This window comes from Varroa destructor, unplaced genomic scaffold (genome assembly GCF_002443255.2).
Source record: "Varroa destructor unplaced genomic scaffold, Vdes_3.0 BEIS01000001.1, whole genome shotgun sequence".
NCBI lineage: Eukaryota > Metazoa > Arthropoda > Arachnida > Mesostigmata > Varroidae > Varroa > Varroa destructor.
Genome location: NW_019211454.1, coordinates 38,558,476 through 38,582,405, shown reverse-complemented (window position 1 = coordinate 38,582,405; position 23,930 = coordinate 38,558,476). Strand labels below are relative to the sequence as shown.

At 39.3% G+C, this 23,930-nt stretch overlaps 1 protein-coding gene across 3 annotated transcripts; it reads left to right on the top strand.

Annotated features, from left to right (window-relative positions):
- Positions 1–2,325: 2,325 nt before the first annotated feature.
- LOC111244798 (uncharacterized) lies at positions 2,326–23,322 on the top strand. Of its 3 annotated transcripts, none has more exons than XM_022792254.2 (5): positions 2,326–3,382; positions 6,702–6,756; positions 21,579–21,914; positions 22,245–22,374; positions 22,749–23,322. In XM_022792254.2, exons 3-5 carry the CDS (start codon positions 21,809–21,811, stop codon positions 23,116–23,118), a joined length of 606 nt encoding a protein of 201 aa, XP_022647989.1. In that variant the 5' UTR covers positions 2,326–3,382; positions 6,702–6,756; positions 21,579–21,808; the 3' UTR covers positions 23,119–23,322. The 3 variants fall into 3 exon arrangements, with proteins under 3 accessions (XP_022647989.1, XP_022647980.1, XP_022647961.1); XM_022792245.2 differs by having other exon boundaries at positions 21,575–21,914; XM_022792226.2 differs by lacking the exon at positions 6,702–6,756 and having other exon boundaries at positions 21,575–21,914.
- Positions 23,323–23,930: the final 608 nt, after the last annotated feature.

Below are 23,930 nucleotides of genomic sequence, written 5' to 3'. Positions count from 1 at the left end.
ACTCCAATTTTGGGTTCTGATTTGGGCCATTGACTAAAAAAATGCAAGCAAATCCCTATCGCTGCAGCCGACCGAGACAATCCATTCATGAGATACTTACGTCGTTTTATTGTTGAGGGTTTTGCCGTTGTTAAAATCACCTATTTGTCGACCTCTAATAAGATTTTCAACCGCATGCGTTCTACTTTACGTTGCAAAATCTCAACGCTCACTTGTTCGCTGGATTCTCACAGTTTTCGTGGCTTTATATTGCTAAATGACTGGATTCACTACCGGAAACGCTCTTTCTGCGTAAACAGTAATTATATTTTCATGGCACATTTGCAATATTGACTTCCCAGAGCTCTCACTCCTCTCCTTGCCTTTTCCCTTGTAATACAGCCGTTTACAGGACCAAACAAAAAATCAGACTGCGATGAGCAGCTGGTCGATATGTTTATGCGGCATATATAACGCTAAAGAAATGTTAAACTCGAGCGCCTGGTCTATAATGAATTCTTTTAACGCTCCTTGAAGGTGTTTTTTTTTTTTGCTAATTTCATCGTTACTTTGAAGTAAATATCTGTTTATGTCGACCCAATTCATGTTTACAGAATTGTACTAAGTAATGGTTGATTTTTTTAGAAGTATAACTTGCTTTCCGCTTTATTTTTCAGACAAACTTATCCGAAACAACAGGGCGCTCGAATATTTTTGGAAACCACTGCGTCTCCAGATGTAAGGGTACTCTAACTAAAACATTTCAATGTTTTGGCTTGACAATTGCGTGTAGTAAGGCAGTTAGCTAGCTAGGATGCATTGGACTCCTTAAAAAACGAACATCCCTGTTTAAAATGAACGGACTATTTCGAGTGATTTACAGCTTTTACATAGCAAGATTCGACTGATCGGTTTGATGGAGTGTCTTTAGTATGTCCCGTCGAATCGGTGAATTGATAAAAAAAAAAAAAACTATCGCTATATAGATTTAAGAAAAACAGGATGAAGAAAAGATAAATATTGCATGGCCCAGCACATCTCAATGATATTACAGCCTGTTCGAACGATACGTTGGATTTAAAGAAGAGATATAAAGAGATACAATCTTTCGAAAATAATACGTGATCAAGCGCTTGCAAAGCATATCAAAGACGTGACTTATGTTGATATCAACTGCTCATAGTAGGCTTCCTATTCAGTTCCACTTTATAAGCAACCCTACTAATTATTGAAACTGATAAATTGACATTACGAACGTTATCTAGGGCTTAAGTCCATCTTGTGTGTGACACAATGGAGATTTTTACGCAAGAGAAAGTTGAAATTATGCGAAATGACGAATAAAATACCTACGGTATAGTAAACTGTCGTACTTGTGTCGATAACGTATGCAGGAACAGCAGAATTTTCACCGTCGATAGAAGAAAAGGGGGAGCAAAAATCGGTAACAAACGTAGCTTTATTCAGGTAGGTAGAAGATAACAGTTATGCGCAGTAACAGCATGTAATTCCAGCTTCAGAAGTATAGAGACTAGACATCTCCGAAGTAACAGAACATATGTAAATTATCGCTGGGGAATAAAAATTTCACTGCTGTAAAACGTTTGTAATAGAGGCATCATAGTGTTACTGCACTACAAGGCATTTTGATACTAATGTTTTGATGTTAAAACGTAGAATTATAGCCGTCGTAAAAACATTATAAGGTGTGACCTTTACGGCAAATGTGTTTCACAATTAACTTCACCACTAAAAAATATACGTATCCATTCTATTATAATTGACCAAGGGAATTGGTGATAACTACCAGCTAACGTTTCTTTTTCTGTTCTGATAGAAATATTTTAAGATAAATGAGTACTTCCATGTTTTACTGCATAAGCAATAAATAATGTTGCGCTATAGTCACAACATGTTGCTTTCCTTGCGTCGGCGGAGGGGTCAGAGGCGTATATATATATATATAGTAAAAAAGATATATATTAGTGTAAAAGAAATATGTATTTTCTTACACTAATATATACACTGCAGTACCATTTCTCTTCCATAACAGACTCAGGCGGTATTATTTAGAAACGTAACCTAGTGACGGCGGCACGCGTTCTAAGCAAATACGCGTGTTCATTCAATCTGTCCTTCAAATGGATAAAATAAAAGAAGTAAATAGAGTTCCTTACTCACATAATGAACTTCCGTTGCAGCAGCCGCCCGCTTGGCCTTCTCATCAGGTAAAGGAAATAACGATGAATCTGATTGGTCATCTTGATTCGGTTAAATATGTGTGTTTTTTAGTACGATCGTGGTACGGGCCTATTAGAGTGACATCGCGCAGAGAAATAACACACCTGCTGCGATAACGTAGCATGCGCGTCAGTGTCGCTTGCGTCTGTCAAACGTCCACGGGCAAAATAAATATTTGGTGTTAAACTTTACGCCGCTTTACTTACCCACACGGTACGCGGTTGTAGCAGTCATCGACGCGGCTCAAGGACGAACGGCATATTATTCTGGCGTTCAATTCAATAAATAATTTGATCGTATTGGACGTTAACGTACTTTCGAGTCATAAAGCAAATTACGGCGGATTCGCAATTTGCCTTTGTGTTCTTCTAGCAGTACTAGGAGAAGGACGCATGATAGGCGATGATGGCAGACTTGATATTAGCGCTAGGACGCAGTATTGGACTGTCCAAAATCGAAAGAAACCATATCGCTGTTAATACTACCAACCATTTTAGCGTTTCACGTTTATAACAGCCAGCTGGAGAACAATCTGTGCGTGAATGATCTGAGTTGTTCACTAGTGGATTATTCTCACGGAGGGCCGATTTGTAGTTTTGAGCTAGGCTAATAATACGAGGTACGAAAGAGGCCTTAAGACTACTTTGATCAAGTGGACGGTTTATCTCTACGTTCTAAAATTCTTACTGGTTTCCGAAAGCCCTGCTGTTTGGTAAAGTTAGTATCTCCCTGTGAAGAAATCGGTGACCACCAGGTCATTGGGTGAGGTGACGGCAGAGCACAGTTCGCGCACAAGAAATCCTATCGACGCCGTTGAATTTCGGATTACTCTTCGGAAGGTGTTGACTTGTACTGGGATATTTACTTCGTTCTTCGTGTGACGCCATTTTCGTGCATGTGTGCGCATCTCTTTGTCAGGGAACTTGAAACAGCGACCCTTGACTTCTGTTCCCATTCGATCAGCTATATAGTTCGAGCCATACATATCGAGCGCTTAGAAATTAAATCGACATGTATTCTGGAGGCATATGACATTAAATCGATAGTACACAGGAACTACTTGGCTGAGATTCGATTCTTTGGCTGTCTTCACGTGTCGTTTCACTTGCTATTACCGCTGTTGATGCCAATAACAACAATCAAGACTGCAATTATGTAAAAGGTAAAGGTCCAGTTTAATTCCATTGCTTTGACAGCAGCAGAATAGACTTCGTACGCAAAAAAGTACGGTCACAACTTGTAATCCATTAGGTATAGATGATACATCCTTCAATGAGTCGCGTTATTGCAGCAAAATTGTTGCCGCGTTAAAAATTTTACTACAGTATGATGACATCGTATTCATGGCGAGTCGGGCAACCATCTGGTTATCACTCTCCGAATTTATTTTCTCGTGCTTCCAAGCCGGTTGATTTTTCCACCCCTGACATAATGATTACATTATTGCAAGATACGATTAGTGAAGTTCTAACAGTAATTGAACCTGACACTTACTTAAAAGTGAGCCACCTGCCAGGTATTTTTCTGCTGCAGCAGATAAATCTGCAAACTAATTGCGTCTGCCCCACTGCGTGCAGCTTTCTTCTAATTTATAGAATAAAGAGAAACAATACTAAGACAGCGAACCGGACTGGGCCATGGAAGGAACACCAGCGCAGTCATAGAACCCCAAAATGGCACAGCTACTACTCGAGCTGAAACACCCATCCAAACACTAAAAATGACTGCTCACTAACAAAACTCCCGCGATTAATTTGCGGCATTTGCTGAAAGGCCTGAAGCGCAAGCTCATACGCTCACGAACCTTCATACAAACTCCTCACACACCCTTACATTCCACCGGACATACGCCCGTACGTAAAAATCGTTTCAACTTGAGGTTAACGAATGATTCGACTCGTTGACTAGGGTACTGCCGCTCCCTTGTCTAACACCTGGCTAAAAATACAAACGCTCACCGACCGTCGCGATAGTTTTCCTTGGGTCGTCTATCGACAACGTAGACTTTTACGTATACATCCGTGGAACGCATCTAGACATAAGCATTCGACAGGAGCAGCGACAACAACGACAGCATCAACAACAAATACGAGTTGTCGTCGTTGTTACTATACCCGGGCAATTTATTTAGTTACATATCTATTTATCTTTTTATGTTGCCCGTCGTTTTGTGTTGTGCACTGACGGAGGCTATCTGTGGTGGCTAATCTTAAGTAAATCCATCCGGCTTAACTTCTACGCCGATTTTCGGCGAGAAGCAGCAATTCTGTGTTCTGCGACGAAGAAACCAAGGATCCCTAGCCATAGCATACCACGTAATCTTTCTCTCTCTTTGTCTCGCTCTCTCTCTTTTCGTTTGCTGACGGAGTTGACATAGCTTCATGAAAATGTATGTGTCTATAATTAGAATTATTGGTATCCTGATCGCAATTGATATTATTTTACCTCAAATGAACTATCAGAGTGGTAAGCAGGCAAATAATGATGATGCGCTTAATTTACTCGAATCTAGTCTTTGCCAGACAGCAACATCGTAGTGTAGTTATTTCACGAGTTCTAGCTGGAAGAAGTTGTTGAAAACTGGCAGGTTTGTCTTAAGTAGAACTTTTTTCACCACGCACTTTTGCAGTCAGACTGGATCTTGATCTTAAAGGTTCACAGAAAACATAGTACACACGAGCATCGGAGAAGACACCCCCTCATATCCGGCACATTATAGTTGCCAGAAGTACACATTTTCGACACCCTAATTAGATTTCAGCAACTTTCACACCGAGCAGCACTTGAGTGTCTGTTATGATTCTTTGAATCCGTTCTGCGTATCCGGAGAGAGTGACAAGTATGGGCACGACTTTGACCTGGAATTGTGAGGTTCTTAACAGCGTTGCGTTTTTTCTCGACTCGTTACAAGAACCCGTTTCCAAGTCCTGAATTTATACCACATCACCTCGTTGCCCACAGCAGTTTTCAGCCATTATTGTGCAGAACTCAACAAAAGTCCACGAGCAACAGGCACGTACGCAACCGGCCATAAATACCTGCTGCTGTTTCTGAGACCTGATCCAATTACTCGCGTCGCACGTAGCCGAGACATGCAGCTTCGAGACTAAATGACAAACGCTCCAGCAGAGACCAAACCGCCTTACAGTTTAGTGCATTTTTCATTTAACCAGTTCTTTGGGTTGCCGACGCACTACTAGCGGTACAGATGCAAATATATTGGGTCGCTCAAATATGTAATAGTAAATTGTCACTTTTCATATCTTTTTTATCGGCATAGTTACGTTGTATTCAAGCAGAGAATGCACCGTCACTATCTATGACCTGCTGTTTTTTTTCGTCATTTAGTTAAGTCGTTTAGTTACATTACTGTAGAAGTTCACGCAACGAGACGAGAATTTCGTAATAATAATAACGTAATAATGTAATTTGAACATTTTACTGATACAACCGATTAAGTTGTTGTCGATATTTTGAAAAAATAATCTGTGGGAACAATGTCTGGCTAGCGTGATTCCTGACAGAAAATCTCCAACCCTTGCATTATGACACCGTAGTTGTCGCTGTGTGAGACTGAGCGAAGTTGTGCAATATAAATGGCTTAACGTTTGAGAAGAAACTTCAGCCGTTATCAACGAACCAAAAGAAATAAGACTGCCTTTGCTAACATCTGCACCATTTAAACAACTGTTCATTCGCTTTAGGGTGAATTAGTGAAGAGCGACTAATTATACGAATCCAATTATGAGTTTTCTACTAACTACGATAAACATTATTGACAACGTAGAAGAACAGAATAACTTATTGACGATTCAGTAAGTTCATTTGTTATTTGCCCTCATCTGATCAACAACATAATGCTTTTGTCATTTAGATGCATAACACTTCATTTTAGACTTTAGTTTTCATTACACTTTTGGTATATCGGAATAATATAAAACTAACGTTGATTTCTAATATGTGACTGACTTTCGTGCTGGAGTACTTTTCAATATCGTTAACGGGTTTTTGAGTTTTGTCATCAGTTGCAGCAGCATCATTTTTCAAAAAATTTATAGAACACTTCAGAATAAGCCTATATCTCCTGTATCAACTCATACATATTCATCAGCTGCCCGATTTATGCAAAATGTATATAGTGAATACATGCAAGCGTTTTGTTCAATTTATCAATTTTATTGCGAGATTCATGCATACTGTATTGCCATGTTGAAAGATAACTAGCGTGACATTTGAAATATAGCGAACCGTTTTCCAAATACAACTGTCTGTTGTAGCCTCTCGAAAATTTTCTCTCATGCACTTCAGTACGCGTGGTTTCCCTCCTCTACAATGGCGTATGCTTAACCTATTGGCTACTCGTAATATTTACTCTTCATCTGACTCTAATTTTATGCGCCCGTAACGCAATCGTCCGGTGTGCATTACTTGCTTCAAAAGTGTTTTTGTTCAAACAGCTGACAGTCTTTTTTATCGATCAGGTAACGCGTGTGAAAAAAGGGCGATAAGGGACAATGCGTTGCGTCAAGGTGCTACGTGAGTTGAAAATCCGTATATTTCGCTGTACAGCTTCGAGACTAACGAGTGTGCCATGCTTTTCTTTTCTATTGACGTTACGTATAGCCGCGGCCCAATAGTAGTTTACTCATAACTATCCTAACTATTGTTGCTCTATGTATAAGCTAATTATTCTCGCCTTGACTGTGCTCCATTACGGTTCGACTTGGCATCTACAATATCAGTTAATTCAGTTGCTTAAGCTATAGACCTATTAATTTTCGACACACTTTTTACTTGGAGTAACTGCGAAAAAATCTGTTCGCACACGTACTTTTAGGCAGTGATTGGCTGATAAGCTAAATGGTCTTGTTAGTTATGCTAATAAAGTACAAAAATTTTTAAGCTACAGGCTTGAATGATTTATTCAGGTGTATTTGATTAGGGGAGCAGAATTACTTACTCGTTACGAAATTTATCGAAGCATACCATTTTTTTAACGGTGTTTAGGCTAAAATGTAGTTTATTAGTGTGGTGCTTCCAATCGGCCCTGCAGCCCTCCTGTGATGGTCACACCGCATACTGCTGACAACACGATTAGTCTGTAGGGCGCGTAGATGTTTTTTTTGGCGGAAAGTCTATTCCCTGGCTAAATGATAGAATAATACTCATGTGAGGGTAACTAACCACGGACCTATTTATATATAACTGTTTCCATGTCAAGTATACTATGGTTCGAGGCTGATGTTTCAATACATGATCGGGATACTTGAAAATCAAACCTATTTTTAGGAACGACCCACCTTATTAGAGAATTTTGCAAGTAACAACAGTGCTCATTATTCTATACTGCTGTACAATACAATTACGGATCGTTCTGTCGAAAGCTTCCGAGAGAAGTCGTTATTTCATTCACGTAAAGATATTCAAGCCTTTATTTTTTTAAAACGACCTGCAGTTTTCTGCACATACTGTTTTAAATAATTAATTTTATTTTATCGTATATTATTGTAATGCGTACCTAGCAGATACATATTACGAAAACTCATTGTCCTTCTATGATGCCGGCATAAAAATTATATATTCCACACTTCTTTTCATTCCAATGTCCCTAAATAATCATCAGTAAATTGAAGCAAAACCTGCAAATGATTCTGTTTTGGATGATATTGCCAGTATTAAGTTCTGTTGTCAGAGCTGATTCCAATAACTGAAACAGACATACCCTTAGCGTACGTTGATTTAACAAAAAATGTAAGATTTGATCTTTCGAACAGTAAAACTTCGTTTGACCTATATCGGCATGTCTATATTTTTGTCACGTTTTCGTTTACTACGTATTCTAAAAAGCAGACTACCTGTTAGCTTTACACAACGCAGCGAGATGTCAGTCGTTTTAAACCATTCGGATCATTCCTAATTACCTTCGCCTCATGTTCTGCGTACCATTTGCATGCTTCGTAACGTGTGAAACTGGTTGATTCGTGAAAGTCGTTATGCCTTCGATATTTATGCTCATTGCCAAAAAGTATCTTGTATTGAAAAATGCAAGATGGTAACGCTTTTCAGAAAGAGTTCAAAATTTCTTTTGAGCACGATGCTAATAACGTGGCGCAGTATAACGGTCGAATGGTTAGTGTGTTAGTCTACAATGGCTAGCAAAGGCCCTGAAGCTACATGCAGATACATTTTGAAACGGTCCGTACGCTTGACCACACTAAAAGTATGATGTCAAAGGAAATCGATCTCGTATTGTTGTTAGGAGACGTAAGCTGAATACAAGGTGCACGTGACAGGACGCTCAGGGGCTTGCACGCTCCGATGGAGACGAAAACAAGAGAAGTTTGCTGCTTGCAAAAATATCTCTCCTTGCTCCCCGTCTTGACAAGAAAGTTGCCATCTTAGTCTGTATTTAGAGAGCAAAAAATTAAATCAAATTGCACTATATGCACTTTTTGCAGCCTTAAATGTTGGTTAATAAGGTTGCTTAAGCTCTTGAACAATAGTATATAACTTTCATTCTAAATTATGTATAGCCAAAAAAAAACAAAAGAAAAATCCAGTTAACAAGAAATTAAACTTCTATTATGACAGAGATAAATTGATGAAGTAGCACTACCAATGTCATTTTATAGTCTGCTTCATATTTCATGCAGTTGAAAGTAAGGTAATACATTATTCAGCTTATTAGTATTCGTTAGTAAAATTAGAAAAGATAGATATGATCGAACCTTTATTATCGGTAGAAGCTATAGGTAATAAGAGACAAGAACACACGAAAAGCTAAGTATCATAAAATGTTTTCAATCATACTGAAATCCTAAACTCATTGATACTATCCGTGTGGCAGTAACGATACAGAATTGAGTAAGGCCCTTCACCGATCGGTATTCTGACAGTACTCTGCTTGGCAAAAGCTGAATCTGGGATGACGGAGGCAGTAAACAACGCTTTGATATAATATAATGTTTTAGTATAGAGCATTAAATGGAATTAGATTTGGAAAATTAATGAAAATAAACGATAGTAGTTTTATACGAACCTTATCAATATGTACTGTACCACAGTTTCCTACGTGCGAACTACTTACACCTAGGAGTTGATAAATCAAGCAGCTAAGTTAGAGATTTGAACTTTCAAAAAAGGTAATAGCACGAGTCCTATTGCTAATAAGTACCGCCACAGATAAACAGTAGCTCTTATATTAAAAAAATATATCAAAAGTTTATTACATTTAGTTGCATGACCAGTGTACTATTCGAGTGCTAATTAGGGTTCTAAATACAGAGTATGTATACAAAGAAAACGCAGGTAATTTAGCAAGTAGACAACAGACATTAACAAATTAGGCGAATGAAGATCTGTTCAGCTTGTTTATTAAAAGAAAGTCTATTTGCTCAATTCAGTTTCTGGCCTCCTGGTTTCAGCTTCAGTGGTTTGATCCAGTAGAGGTTTCTGGATTAGAGATTATGCATTTACATACGCACACATACCGTGTATTTTGTAACCAATAACATCTCTTGTTTATATAAGTGCCTAACGCTCTGTGTCTTAATAAGTTGTTTTAATCAACTCATTATTTGTAATAACGGTCACTACTAGTAATAGTAATCGTTGAGATATATATGGTCTATTAGTATATACGCTTTTCTTTTATATACGACGCGTACTGAAATTGGCAATCGTTGAATTTTTTTTTGGTCATTCAAGCTTCAAAAACACTTGTACCGTAATATCATTTTCAGATTCGGGTATCGAGATACGATTGTTAATGTGCTTGTTTCTGTCACTGCTATGGTGATTACGAGGCCTATAATTACTGCTCTAGCCTTTAACGACCGAGCCGACCACAAATGGTTTATAGTGCTACTCTGTTTAATTACAAAAAAAAATCCTGTGTGGACCGTAAAAATCGTACGTGAAAAGTATCATTTCGAATAATTTGCTAATAATTTTTATTGCGCTGACAGAAACATACATGTAATCTATTTTCAATGGTAAAGTTCGCCAGTGAGCAAAGTAGGCAAACATACGATCAATCTAGGTGAAATCCTTGCAGTATAAGAAATATGAAACGTTAACTCAGTCGTGAAGAAAACGTTTTTATTGTGAATTCTGATCGTCGAAGTAAGTTCGCACTTTTTATTGGTTGCAAGTAGATAGCTTGTAGCCAAGTATTGTATGTAAATTACTTGAAGTTAGCAAATTCCAATGGTCTAAATTAAATAAATTCAAACCAAGAACACCTAAACAAATGTTGTGATAGCAATATACAAATAGAAGGACACATTTCGTGAACCCCATGTACTGGTAAGGTTTCAGGTTTTGCGGCTAGTACTGCTTTCAACTGTTACTGAACACGTTGAGTTTAACATAGGTTGAATATGTTCTATGCCTTACTTCGTGTTAGGGGGTCGGGTATATGTAAGACAAGAAATTTAGCTAAAGTTCCTTCAGTAGTTTCACTGGCTACCATTTATGCCGAGAACTTATAAGTTTTGCTCATATGCGAGTCGAAATATCGTTACAACAGATAAGTGTTTCACCTGAAACCTTGTCTTTACATTTTTTACCGTATAGTAACAATCCAATTCAATTGCACTATTATCGTATTGTGGAAAATCTGTGGTATATTTCGTACGAAATAAGAATCATATTTTGAAATAACTGAATTTGCATAATCCGAAAAAATATTATCGAAAGGTACTCGGGAACAATTGAATTTATCCAATTACTACCCAAATACTAATAAGCCTATATTTGTGTGAAAATCAACGTCATGCGGAAAACGTGATGATCTGATGTCTGTTTTTATTAATTTCCTAAATATATTGATTTGTATATATTGTATAGGCTACTGAAACGCATCGTTTATCCCTATACTTTATAAATGGTCATTGCGACTGTCGGCTCCATGAGGAACCGCTAACATTGCATGGAAAACATTAAGAAACTTTGCTTGAGTTGAGCTTTATTAGAAATATATGGTTTTTTCCTATTATGATTGTCTGTGTTAAAACGTTACTGCAAGGGAGTAAGTATTCAACAGCGTCTCTGCCCAACCATACCATTGAGACCCTGCAATAGTATTACGGTGGCATTTTATTGTAACTTATTTATTACTTTATTGCGGAGGATAATCTTCATTGCATTTAGGAATCAGATAGAAAATAGATGACATCTCCTGGTTTTAATTATGTTAAGCCTTTTTTTTTTTTCATTAACAGAAAGTGATCTAGCTACCTCCTCCTTGGAAAACACACGTGTAATTTCTATGCGTTACCAATAATTTGGGGAATAGAAAATTATCGGGCAACAATGACTGAGTAAAAACGATTTACTCTGAACGGAGTGCAGTCTTAGGGTAGCTTCAAGAAATAGAGAGCAATTGTTCGTTTGACAACTTTCGTCTGCTGCACAGGGTTTACTTGTTGGTATCTTGGAGAACGTAGAAAGGTGCACATCAACAGTCACCACGGGCTTAAAAATCACAATTCGTAAAAATATTGTTTACATTTAGAGTTAGATCTACCTAGATCTATCTAGAGATTGAACTTTACATTCAGCAGCACTAGACCTATTAGGATCAATTTTTCAAAGTGGTCTAATACAGTTTTAGGCAGTTTATCATCGTTTTCTGTGTTGTGTGTAGCAGGTCTCAGCCAGTGAAAAAATTATGCATTTTTTTCCATTAATTGGAGAACAAGCACTAGCCTTAACATGCATTTCCTCTTAACAACGTTTAACTGTTAGGAAGTTATTTAGTTATTTTTAATTCGAAAATTACTTCTTTTTACTGAATTTGTGAACAGTGGGCAAGGCTAGATTAAGTATATACCCAGTTCTCGAGTCCGACCAAGTCTTACAATGATAAGCAAATATAAAGACCCCCTGTACAAAGCAGCTTATTGTATCAAACATTTTTAGCGCAACCACTATATGAGACCAATGATATATACATAAGCTCAGTGAGCTCGGCCACTGCACCAGTCATCAACAGTGTTTACATGAGGAAAAAGTTTCACAGGTACCTCGACCGATGGAAGGTTAATACTGGCAACAAGTTATTGAGTTATAACCACGCGACCTAAAACACAATGACTCTGTAATTTAAACAGATCTAAAAGCAGACTGATATGACGTTGGAATAATACCACGGATGCAACTGCAGAAATCTTCCTATTGTGTACTTGATTGTCCCAAGGTAGATTTCTGGCAGTTTGTTTAAATGTATCTACAGTACTATTTCATTGCAACCAGAAGTTCCTAACGATCTTTTGCCAAATATGCATGCCGGGGAAACAACTTCAAATTACAGTTTGCTTACGTAAACTTCAGATCGTACGCTGCCTAGAAAATAATTAACTAGATCTCCATTTACTATTCTGCTGCAACCTCTTTTCAACTCTTTGCCAACAAAGGATACCTATGCAAAGTTAAAGTAAAGACAAATTAAGGCCCGGCTAGTTGGTGTCATTGAAGCCTTCATCGTAAGCGTGATCCAGTGAAAATTATAAAAAACAAGTGGAATATCGTTTCTAGCTAGATAAGTTCCTGAACTTACCTAAAAGCAAATGAGTTAGATTGTCAGTCGTATGCTAGTTCCTCAACTTCATCTCTGTAATCTGAATACTGCGGATAGTTTATATCTGGTAGACTGCTCAAAGAAACCTTGCCATATCATCCTGGTTCCTCATCTTAAAATACATTTTTTACTTCTGTTATACAACTGGAACCCTTGGCTTCTGCACTTGGAGCAGTATTTAATTAGTTCGATTATCTGTGACTTAAATAGCCTAGAGCTAGTTATCTCTATGATTCGAGGTCAGATTTTTGTCATTGACGACCGTTACTAGAGTAGATAATGAATATTGACAGAAACAGTTGTCTAATTAGCGGAGGCTCATCGGTAACATTTGAAATATTCATGGACTATTCTAATAAGTGTGCATAATTAATAGTGCTTTTTAGTTAAGTTCATTGAATTCTGTGGCCGACATTATTAATGCTTCTGGATATAGTTATTCCGGCCTTATGCAACTTTTTAATCAGCGCCAAAATCGTAACGTGTTTTTTTCTTGATTTTTTTTTTTAGATAGGCTGAAAATAATAATTTGTTCACATGAGAACTTAGATGGCGCCGGCGAAAGTACAGCACCAAAGCTACATCATTACGTTTTGTGGCAATTCATTTTAAAATAAATTCAGTGGATTAGAACAACAGTGATACTAATATCGAGATAATTAAATGAATATTATTACTAAGTATAATTATTATTTTGTGTTATGATTCTGTAAACGCCACTAAAGTTTTGTTTTAAGTGAGTTACTGCTAGAATAATCAGTTTCAACGAAAGTGAAAAGAATATTACGCAATCAAGCATATGGAAAAAAAAAAAGGGAAGTATTAAATCGAAATAGGAAATATAACAAATAAGTATTACGCAGTAAACTGTAATGCTGGCCAAAAACCGGAGCTCTTCGAATTTATCAGTATATATGTTGCTACATCGGTCAAGTTGAATGTTTTCCACTTCACTTAAAAGACTCATACGTGATTATCAACATATGCTACAGTTTTCGTAAGTAAGTAATTATAATAATTATTAATTAGAAGAAGTAAAATCGTATCTATCTTACCGAGAGAATGTAACAGTACTTTCCGTTAACATCAGTGCTATACCCCGAGAAAACGTAATATCTGAATCTGAATTGCAAGCAGCTACGATTGAGCCAGCGACAGCTGTTGTGTATACGCAAGTGTATATCTTTGACATTCGTGCGAAAAGTCTGATGTCAAAAAACACACCTACCAAATATATGTCTCGGAAGACTCTAAGAATTTTGGGTGATTGATTTAAGTCGAAGTAAACATCCTAGAACACTTCGCTGCACACTTACCCTTAGTATAAACATACTAGGATTGCTAAGAGACGCTAATTACGAGCAAAATATAGCAGTATAACGAAACAAATGTCAATTTTAGTGATATGCATCGTACGCTGTTTTTGTCTTCAAACAATCGAGTAATTCTCCGGAGGTGTAGAAGTAGTCACTATTTGCTACGCTTTCAGACTTACTACCACAGAGATTTTTCTTCATGAAGAGTATACCCTCAAAATATAGCTTTCAACTTTTTTGCTCGTTTCAAGACTCCGTACTTGATGCGAAGGCTATCCACATAAATAATTTCGTTTCTCCTCGCATCTCCATACCAGTATTAGGTGTTTGATAGGAAAAAAAGCCGAACTCTCTCACGTGTAAGCCGTAGCTTCTTTGCAAGCATGTCACGATATGGGCCACAGTACAGGAACTCAGCAACAGAGTAATGAAACTCAACCAGCTGATCGTCTTTGGTCTGCGGAACACGTGCTCACTTTTCTGCGACACTTTTTTCCTTGACTCCTTCCCTGGCGTATGTTATTCGAGAACATGAAAAAGCGTTCTAATTTATGATTTCAAACGGACAATATATTTCAAACAGCATGTGCGGGGCATCTTCGATCGAAAAATAGACAGAATATGTGTACAGGAAATGACGGCTGCACTTGTCTCACGTGTCATAGACGCTAACTGTCCTCAACCCATCTGTATCAACTCAACAAATCCGAAGGGATCGACGTCAACAACATGCGCCTTAGTCACTCACAGCTAGGCCACTATTTCTGTCTACGCTAGAATGAGTTCTGTTGCCGTCGCTATAGGTTCTGACAGCATTGCCGTCAGTAGCAGAAGCTTCCCCAGGACCGGCATAAGGACTGCTATCGTGTTGAGTCTAAGAACAAATCGAGTGCATGAACACTCAAAGACGCCTATATACTTTCGCTGTAGGCGATGACGTAATATGCTTGCTTTTAAACAGACCTAGCCAGATGCGTCAGACAACTGTCGGGCGAACGAAGAAGCAAACTGGCCAGGCGGCGACGGAAAAAGTACATCCTCGAGGTGCATCTAGCGGCGACAAGCAAAGCATTTGTCTCATTTTTAGCGAATTTTCCCGATATATTTGCTAAGGTTCTCGAAGATATTAAGGAAATTCGAAAGATACGTACCCTGAAATTGAAAAACCTCAAGCTTCTCCGAACCGAACGTGTAACATAGTGGGCAATAAGTTTGTGAAACCTTTCCCATAAATAGGTTAGGCCAAAGCGTTGGCATAGCATGTACACGAAGAAAGAAACCTTTCAAATGTAATTAATTACATCAAACAAATAACATACGTATGAAAAACTATGCTAATATAAAAAGTAATTAAAACTACGTTATTTTATCTACGTCAACGGTAACAGCATTCATGTACAGTCGTATTCACGCTAAGCAGATCGGACCCTCTAAAGTGGTAATAATTGTCTTTGCGTTTAATGAAAAATAGGCCAACTATAGCTGTGGTACAGTTTCCGCACTCAGATGATCGATGAATTCAACTAAATACGATAATACTATAATGATAACCATCTGCGTTTTAGATAAATCTAAAATAGGACAACTCAGCCTAAAGCTTAAATGCATGGCCATACTGTGTTTTGATTATATAAAATGTTAACACCTAATCAATGTGAATGTGAGCTTCTGTAATTTGTGCCGCTTGCGCTTGAGCTATATTGTAGTGGTTAGCCCACCATCGTTGTTAAAGCCCGCATCCGTAGAGGAGAGTCGACCTGGCGGAAAGCATCAGTTACGGCCGATGCCTACGTTCTGTTCCCGCACGTGTTTGGTATAACGCATCGAGAAATAGAAGGGTCTAACTACGTAAAGCGGGTGCTTCATATCACTTGATACTATAGAAAAAGAAAACCGCTATCTAAATTCATCGCTTCTTTAATAGAAATCATAGGAAACCTGATTCTCATTCAGATGAAATTGGCCGTGACCAACGACGATTTCGTAGTGGACAGTAGCTATTGAACTAGAGTACAATGTATTACACTATCATCGGGGTAGACATACAACAGGGCAAAGACTTATTTCATCTCCGTAATGAATGCCCTTTACGTACACAATACTGTCCTGCCAAGTCGAAGCACCACAGTTGGTGACTCTCTGTGAGATGATTTTTGTTCTTAGAACGCTGATCAAGCTCTTTGCGCTTGATTAAACAGCGTGCTTTGAAAAAGAGGCTATTTTTCAGCATTGAAATCTGGAACACAATGAGCTAAGTAAACCGATACGAACGAGCAGAGGAATGACGAGAATATCCCGTCAGCACCGGGAGAATTCATTTTTATTCCGATTAGGAATCATGATTGCTATGGAAAGCAGATAGGCTACCTCTATATTAAATATAAGCCCGCTCACCATCGGCAATAGGATAAAAGATCCTACCTAAAATGATACATACTAACATAATAGTGTCTCGCAACCTGAAATTGTTTTCCTGTGTGAGTGAATCTATGAAACAGGCAAGATAGAACCTTGCCACAAGAAAGAAAATAGCAAACGCCTATAAAAGCATGTAGATACACAGAATTTGTACACCTTGTAAAAGTTTGTTTTTCCAGAGAGAACTTTCTAAATTTAGCTTGTCTATGACTTAGGAAATATGGTAGGAAACAGTCTGACAGCTGGTGCATTTCGTGTGTGAGATACTGTGCAGGCTAGGAAAAACCTCGTATTGCAACTGCTAGTTCCACTATTCTGACTGTCTAAGTTGAACCATAATCCTCTGCAGAAGTTCTGCCTGTTTTCGCTTTTGTATGCATGCCGTTGGAGACAGTTTGCTAATATGATGAGTATCAGTTGATTCCAATGAGTTTAGTCTGATCTATTCGCTTATGCATGGGTTTTCGCCTCACGGACTGCTGTTAGTTTACATCTAAAATTGAATATACCGGCCAGGCTGTTCTATGTAGTCCTGCACTTGTTCATTTACACCTATTTATGGCGGACCTGTTTGTCTACCTTTCATGAGATTTCGTTCCAGACACTTTGACGGAATCGTTTCATCTTCATCGTTGCGCAGTCATCAATATTAGTATATTAGCCAAATGCCCCTGGTCGTATTAAGGCGGAAGAAAATAGAGTAACCTAAGGATTACTTACTCACGATTCGCGCTCGACAATTTTCAATGACATTTGCGTTATTATTAATAATAAAACTCAAATGTAGTATTTCCTAATTCATGACCGCTAACCATGCATCGTAGCAACACTACTGACCAAAAATATTTAAAATAGTTAGGGTCATTTGCAAGACTATAAACGTTTATCTATACAAAAGTTTTTTAGGGTATAAAATAACATCAGCTACGTTGAAGTACCTATTGGATGAGACAACTATCAGATTATCTTTGGAGAGTTTCTGCTGTTCTTTGCCTGAGTTAACATGAATTTAATTTAGGACCGATAGATACGTTAATGAAGTTTCGTAAAAGATTTCGTTTATTTTTAAGACTCATTTTATCACCTCGGTATCTCCTGTTGTATTTATCTCTATCTCTTTCAATATGTGTATTTTATTTATGGTCGTGAAATCAATTTCAATGTGCACTAATAAGCTTAACCCAATGTTAAAGGCAGGGAATATATATATATGTCAGGGAAACTTCAGATGATCTTGTGTTGAACATGATCAGCAATTTTGTTGAGATCTGGTGTTCATATATTTGGCTAATGATAAGAAGCGAACTTGAGACGGAGGGAGGGAGAGAGCGAGAGCGCACGGAAGTTCGAATGTGGCAGATTTTGCTAACTTTAAAATTCGGTCCCCTAGTGGCTTGTTGCCGAATGTGCTTCTGGCTTTCAACATAGCCTCTCCTACCCAAGCCAAAGCAAGTTACTGCCCGAGTAGACGCACAGCTGTTGCCAGACATGAACCGCGCGGCGGCTTACATTCACCATGCTCATGAAAGCAAGGAAGCGACGGAGGAAATGGGCAGCGAGCAAAGGACAGGAAGAAAAAGCGACACAGAAATCGTGAGAGAGGGACCGCGCGAAAATCGGACGACACGTGCCATTTTGTCTTTCTCGTTTTGTTGCTAGATCAGGCTGCAACGATCTGGCTCTTCTTTTGCTATAGCTCGGCATAGCTCGACTTGGCCCAGCTTATGCTGGCCTGAGTCAAGTCAGCACTTTCTGAAATTAAATTCTCCGTCCTGTTAGTTGTCTGCCAAAATGAAGGGGCATTCACGATGGAAGCGGTTTAGTAAGGCTGCGAAACCTAAAAGGTTAGAGCGTAGCCAGTTTCGCTGGAAAGGGGAGTATAAGAAAAAGAAAGAGCGAAGAAAGCAGTGTGGGCAACGCGGACGGCTGATAGAGGTCGCACTAGTAACACTAGGTAGCGAGAATGGGAACTTGAGAACGCCATCTGAAGTCGCACACGTTACGGCCGTAGCAGGCCCTGTCACGAGTTGACAGCGAATATGTGCAGTACTAGTCTTCGTAACACCTCTATGTTACTCAGCCGAGCTGTTCCAAAGCTGCTCTTTATCACGCCTCTTCTTCAGCGCACATTCTCTGTGTTGCGTTTCTCGTTTCCCTTCCCGCGTTCGCAGTAGGTGCGTCAAACGCGTCCAGACTCATGTACGACGTCGGGTGCGCGCATTGAGCGTACGTTTCGGTACGCTAGCATCACCAGCGACTTGCAACGGCTCTGCAAGTTTGCATGTTTGTGTGCGTATCCAACTGTACAAGAAACCGGAGTTATTTAAATTAGAATAGCGGAAGCGGCGACTGCAATGGCGGCAACGACTGTCCCGTGCCGACAGCCAGTTTACGTTCTTACACAAACCGAAACGGCGACCGAGGCACAATAGCTTTGCGTGTGTTTGCCATGCGTGTTCCACGCTAGTGAAAATCTAGACCACAGGCTACGGCCCCAAGCCCAAGGATTGTAGAGTAAGAACTCACTGAGGGGACAGCCCCGGTCAGCATTCATTCGGTCTGTGTCTTTCGATCGGTGAGGTTTGGGAGTCGGTTGACGAGAATCAGGCAGAGTAGCGAAACAAAGAAGCCAGAATAGAAGGCAGCAGCATTTACCGAAGCGGACAAAGAAGCGACACAGCGCCGTACGAGTTTAATTGGACTAAAAAACAACATGCAGAAGCAGAATTTGCTGGTGCTACAGGAACAGCGGCGGCCGGAGCAGTGCAATGGCTGCATGGACGCCACTCGCCAGAGCAGTCCTCCCTAAGCCGTGTACGGCGTGATTTGCCCTGGCCTTCTGGCCGCTTTTAGTCGGTTGCTTGGTCGGGTCCTTAATTAAAAGGGAGTTGAAACAGAGATCGGACGCTGGGCCTGACTGGAGAAAAGCCCAACGAAGATGCCACGAAGGAATATTTGAAATACGGCGCAACTGTTTAAAACCAATAAACTCTTGATACGTGTCAAAACAAGAAATTCTCAAAACTATCATTAAATTAATTAGAAGTACTTACAGAGGGATATGCTGACTTCTTTGTCTGTTTCCTCTAAAAATAGTAATGAAATTTATGATCAGTCTTACTATGACCCGCTAATGATTTTGCCGATACGTTTTTTCTAAGGGTCTCTGAAGTCTCAGGTTAAATTAACGTCAAGTTGAACGGGAAGTTCAAGTGTTGTAGGCATTATATTTGAGAAAATCGTATATGGACACGAATTAGTCTGTTTCCATGCTATCTATAAAATGGCTCCAGCTAAAGCTCAGTGATGTACTACTATACGCTAATATAAGTTGTTTGTTACGAAAAATCGACAGATGTCATATTGTGAAGTTCTTTAACCCCAAACGGATTCTCATTGTACGTTCTTTAAAACTTTTCGAAACCTTCGAAATTAGAACCTCAGCTAGTACAATAGAATATGCTGTAACGACGTCTATTTTTTATGAGCTGCAGGCCCTACAGGCATACTGACCTATACCTTACGAAGGCGGTTTTGCTTGCACCGACTGAGACTCTACTCTCTCCGTAGTTCGTGTGCTTCACAGGTGCATATATATATATCGGCTTACATGAAATAAAAGTTAACAATGGTGCCGGGGCTCACTGGTGACGCCTTAGTGAGTTTTCCATGTGTTATTTACAAAAAAAAATTAATGTCTAGCAACATTGACTTCATAGTGGCGAACGGGCATTTGCTGCTACAAACTAAATAACCCTGCCTCTATGCCTAGTGGGCTATGCTTTAAAGCATCCATTGTTTGACAGTCTCCAACGGATAGGCACACCTGTCACCACGAATCTCCTGTTTTGCTTGACAACAAATCAAAATATGATGATACAACGCGACCTAATAGGATTCTATCAATCATGAATGTCTGTTCAGCCAATGTTGCCGACAATTAACACGCAAGTACGTTTATCTGCATTTAGTATACGTCCAGGCCCCTGACTGACTACGACGTCGAGAACAATGGCAATGTTAGCTACGGAACACAACAACAGTAACAACACATCCCGCCTATTTAATCGTTGCTACAGATCTTTATGCTGTGGGCCTTTTCACTTCGTCTTATCGAAGGCCTTAACGGAAGGCAGGCACACTGGGAGCAGTGGTCGAACTATTCGTGCGTAAGCTTCAAAAAAAGCTTTAACGTTAATAGCGGCAGGCAGATGCCGCCGAAGTTCAAAGGTGCAGCTTGATACGGTCTGTGCCAATAAAAACCTGATGCAGGTTCACTTTAAATATCGGCGTCGCTTTAAAATTCAATCAACTCCGTGAATGTTCGAAAGATCCAGTTATAAAAATATAGATAAAATTATTATTATCTCAGTCAATACCGATGACTGATGCATATTGTACAATCGTGCGATTGCTTCTGTACTTGTGCATTACAATTGTTATCTTTATTTGGCTTTCTATTCTTTGGTGATTGTTGGCAACCCCTTCATAGAATTATACGACCATCAACGCAAAAAACAGCCAGTGAACATTATATCACGGTTTTGTCCATGTGTTGCGTGACGTTCAGTTGAAAAAAGCTAGAACCGGACGACCGTTATCTGATAAGGCCTCGAGTCTCTGGTGAAAAAAGCATATCTATTTTGTATTAAACGTTCGTTACTTTAATCCATTATTACCAAGCGTGTAAAATTTCTCGGTAAATTTTTGTCGACCTATGCATCATTTATGTGAGCATCACAAGTCAATTCAGTTATTATGTGCCACTTCAAAGAAAATTGATCACCTGCCGAATCCACAATGGCCAATATATATGTCAGAAATCGTGAGGTCTAGCATTACCTAGGATGCTTCCTCTGGTTTTTTTTTTATGGCCGCTTTACTTTAATTAGTATATTTACATAGTTCTTCTCTCAGTCCTGTCTGCTTTGATTCAAATAGATAACTAGGTATTAAATCTAATAAAATAAGTAAATAACCAATTTTCTGCATGTTTTGACGCGTTTCCATTGGCTGAATGGCCCTTCCATTGATACAGACAGTATTTTACACCTGCGGTAATGCTATGCGGGGTAGTGCCCGTTGAGTCAATAGCTTGACTGGGAAATCCCACGCGCTTTCTGGTCAGTGGGAGAAAGAAAACCGACACGGTCCAAGGTCGACTCGTCGATATAAACAAGTTTTGTCGGGCCAGAACCCCTAGTGCAAAGTAAGACTTTGTTTAATTAGACAAAAAAATCAGATAGTTACCGTCGGCGACGACAGAGGCGTCATGCAAGTGTTAAAATCAGGCGCTTTTATGCTCCTCCTGGCCATGGGAACCAATCAGTACGTCGAGGCTACCGGCAAGATCATTAAGAAAAAGCTAGCTACGGGCGGTAAGTATACTAGAGAGCTGCATTTTATTATGAGTAATCATATACCTAAATGAATGTCTGGAAGTTACCTCAACGCGTAGTTACGTCAGATGTGATTTATGCCTAACCACCAAATGGGCACGCTCTTGAGCAAATTTCCTTCCAAAGGAACAAGTGCCATTTAAAATTGTAATCAATTTATTTAACTGATATTTAATTTATTATACAGATGAATGATGACACGCTTTTGTTTACTCAGAACGTTTTATTATTGTAGGTAGTTACGTCTTGCGAATGGGCTTTCGAAAGATCATATACTCAAAATATCTAATCGAACGTTTGAGTATACAGGATTAGTCGCCGGTGCAGCTGGTGCGACGGGGTTCGCTGGAGGTTTCCTTACCGGAGCCGCGGTAGCTTCTCATCTTCATAAAACACATGGTGGCTTTGGAGGCTATAGCGGCCGTGGAGAAGATCTCCAGTGAGTAATATATTATTAAGAACATATTCTAGAATAGATCTGCTAGACTGTGTTACCCAGTCTAACTTGAAGCTTTCCGCAGATGAGCTTTATTTACTGGCTGAATTGCTCTGTTATTTCCAATAGAAATCCGACAGGCCACTGTAGCTGTGTTCCGTTTACTGGATATTTATGGCTATTGTTACATTCGCATGGCCTCAATCCCGCGAATAAATAATAAACAGAACTTTCTACGTTGCGCCCTTACCAAATTGCGTAATTCTCGGCTTTAATTGCTTCTTGTAATCGAATACAGTATCGATTTTTTGCTTAATTGTTTATATTCTAGCCGTTATACTAGATTATATGTATTTTTTTCTATTTTTTACCTCTAGGAAAGACTACGGCCAAGTTCACATCCACAGTCATCACCATCACCATGATCATTTGCCCGTCCCCTTCAAACCCATCCATGAGGGAATTGGACTGGCTGGTCATGGATATGAAGGACTTAAGCATGACGTCGGTTACCAAGGAGGGTATGATGGAAGCTTCGGAGGTGGTTATGGCAGTGGTTACGCGAGTGGCTATAATAAGGGACTGGGCCTGATTGGGGGTCATGGTTACGGCGGAAACTTAGGTTATGGCGGAGGTTACGGAAAAGATCTCGAAGGAAGTGGATTTGATGTTATCGGAGTAAAGTCAGCCCTTGGTGGCGGGACCAACGGCGGATATCGAGGAGCGCCAGCTGGTGCTTTTAACTAAATAATAGTTTCGATTACAAATTTTAGAAATGACTTTTGTATTATTCATCGTCAGAACAGATACTAAAGAGGATGAAAAGTTAGTGAGCTCATCGCTAACTGTGAATATTTATCTTACAACTACTGTATATAGATAGTTAGAAAAGATTCGTCGATAGTAGGAATGAGAACTTGATAATAAATAAAGCGAAGCAAGCCTAGTCAATACGCTGTTTAGTTGTACCATAGCCCTATTGTAGCTTGTCATCCTGAACTAAATTTCCAGAGAAATTATTCGACCATTCTACAGAAGGCTTCAGCCTCGTGAGGCGGCGTCATGATACGTTCATATGTTTCTTCAACTGATTCCTTCTTCAAAGAGTCATCTAATGCTATTCAAGCGTGGCTGTTCAAAATCGATTTGTCTCTGCTGTTACGTTAGGCGATGGATGGAATTACACGCCTGTTTACATCCCAAAGATGACCATGGCAGGAGGCAAAAAAAATAGCATTTTCAGCCCGTTGTTATTTGTTTTTTGCGAGATCGAAGCACCGAAACAACGCGAACGTTTGTGTCGTAACCAGCGAGGTTTGTACACACGAAAGGGCTGACCACACCTGTTTGATAAGCCCCAAGATGGCATATTGTAAACCATGTACTTCCGCTCCGGTCAGTCTTGCTGGTTCCTTTTTTGGGAGAGAACCATTTTTAAGGGATAATAGTTCATAGTTGAATCGGTGTTGGCATTTTTTTAAATGTCACATTCTAACCTTTCGAATAAATCCCATCGAATAAAAATGCTTAGTGATCGCCGTATAGCCGCAGTACATTCT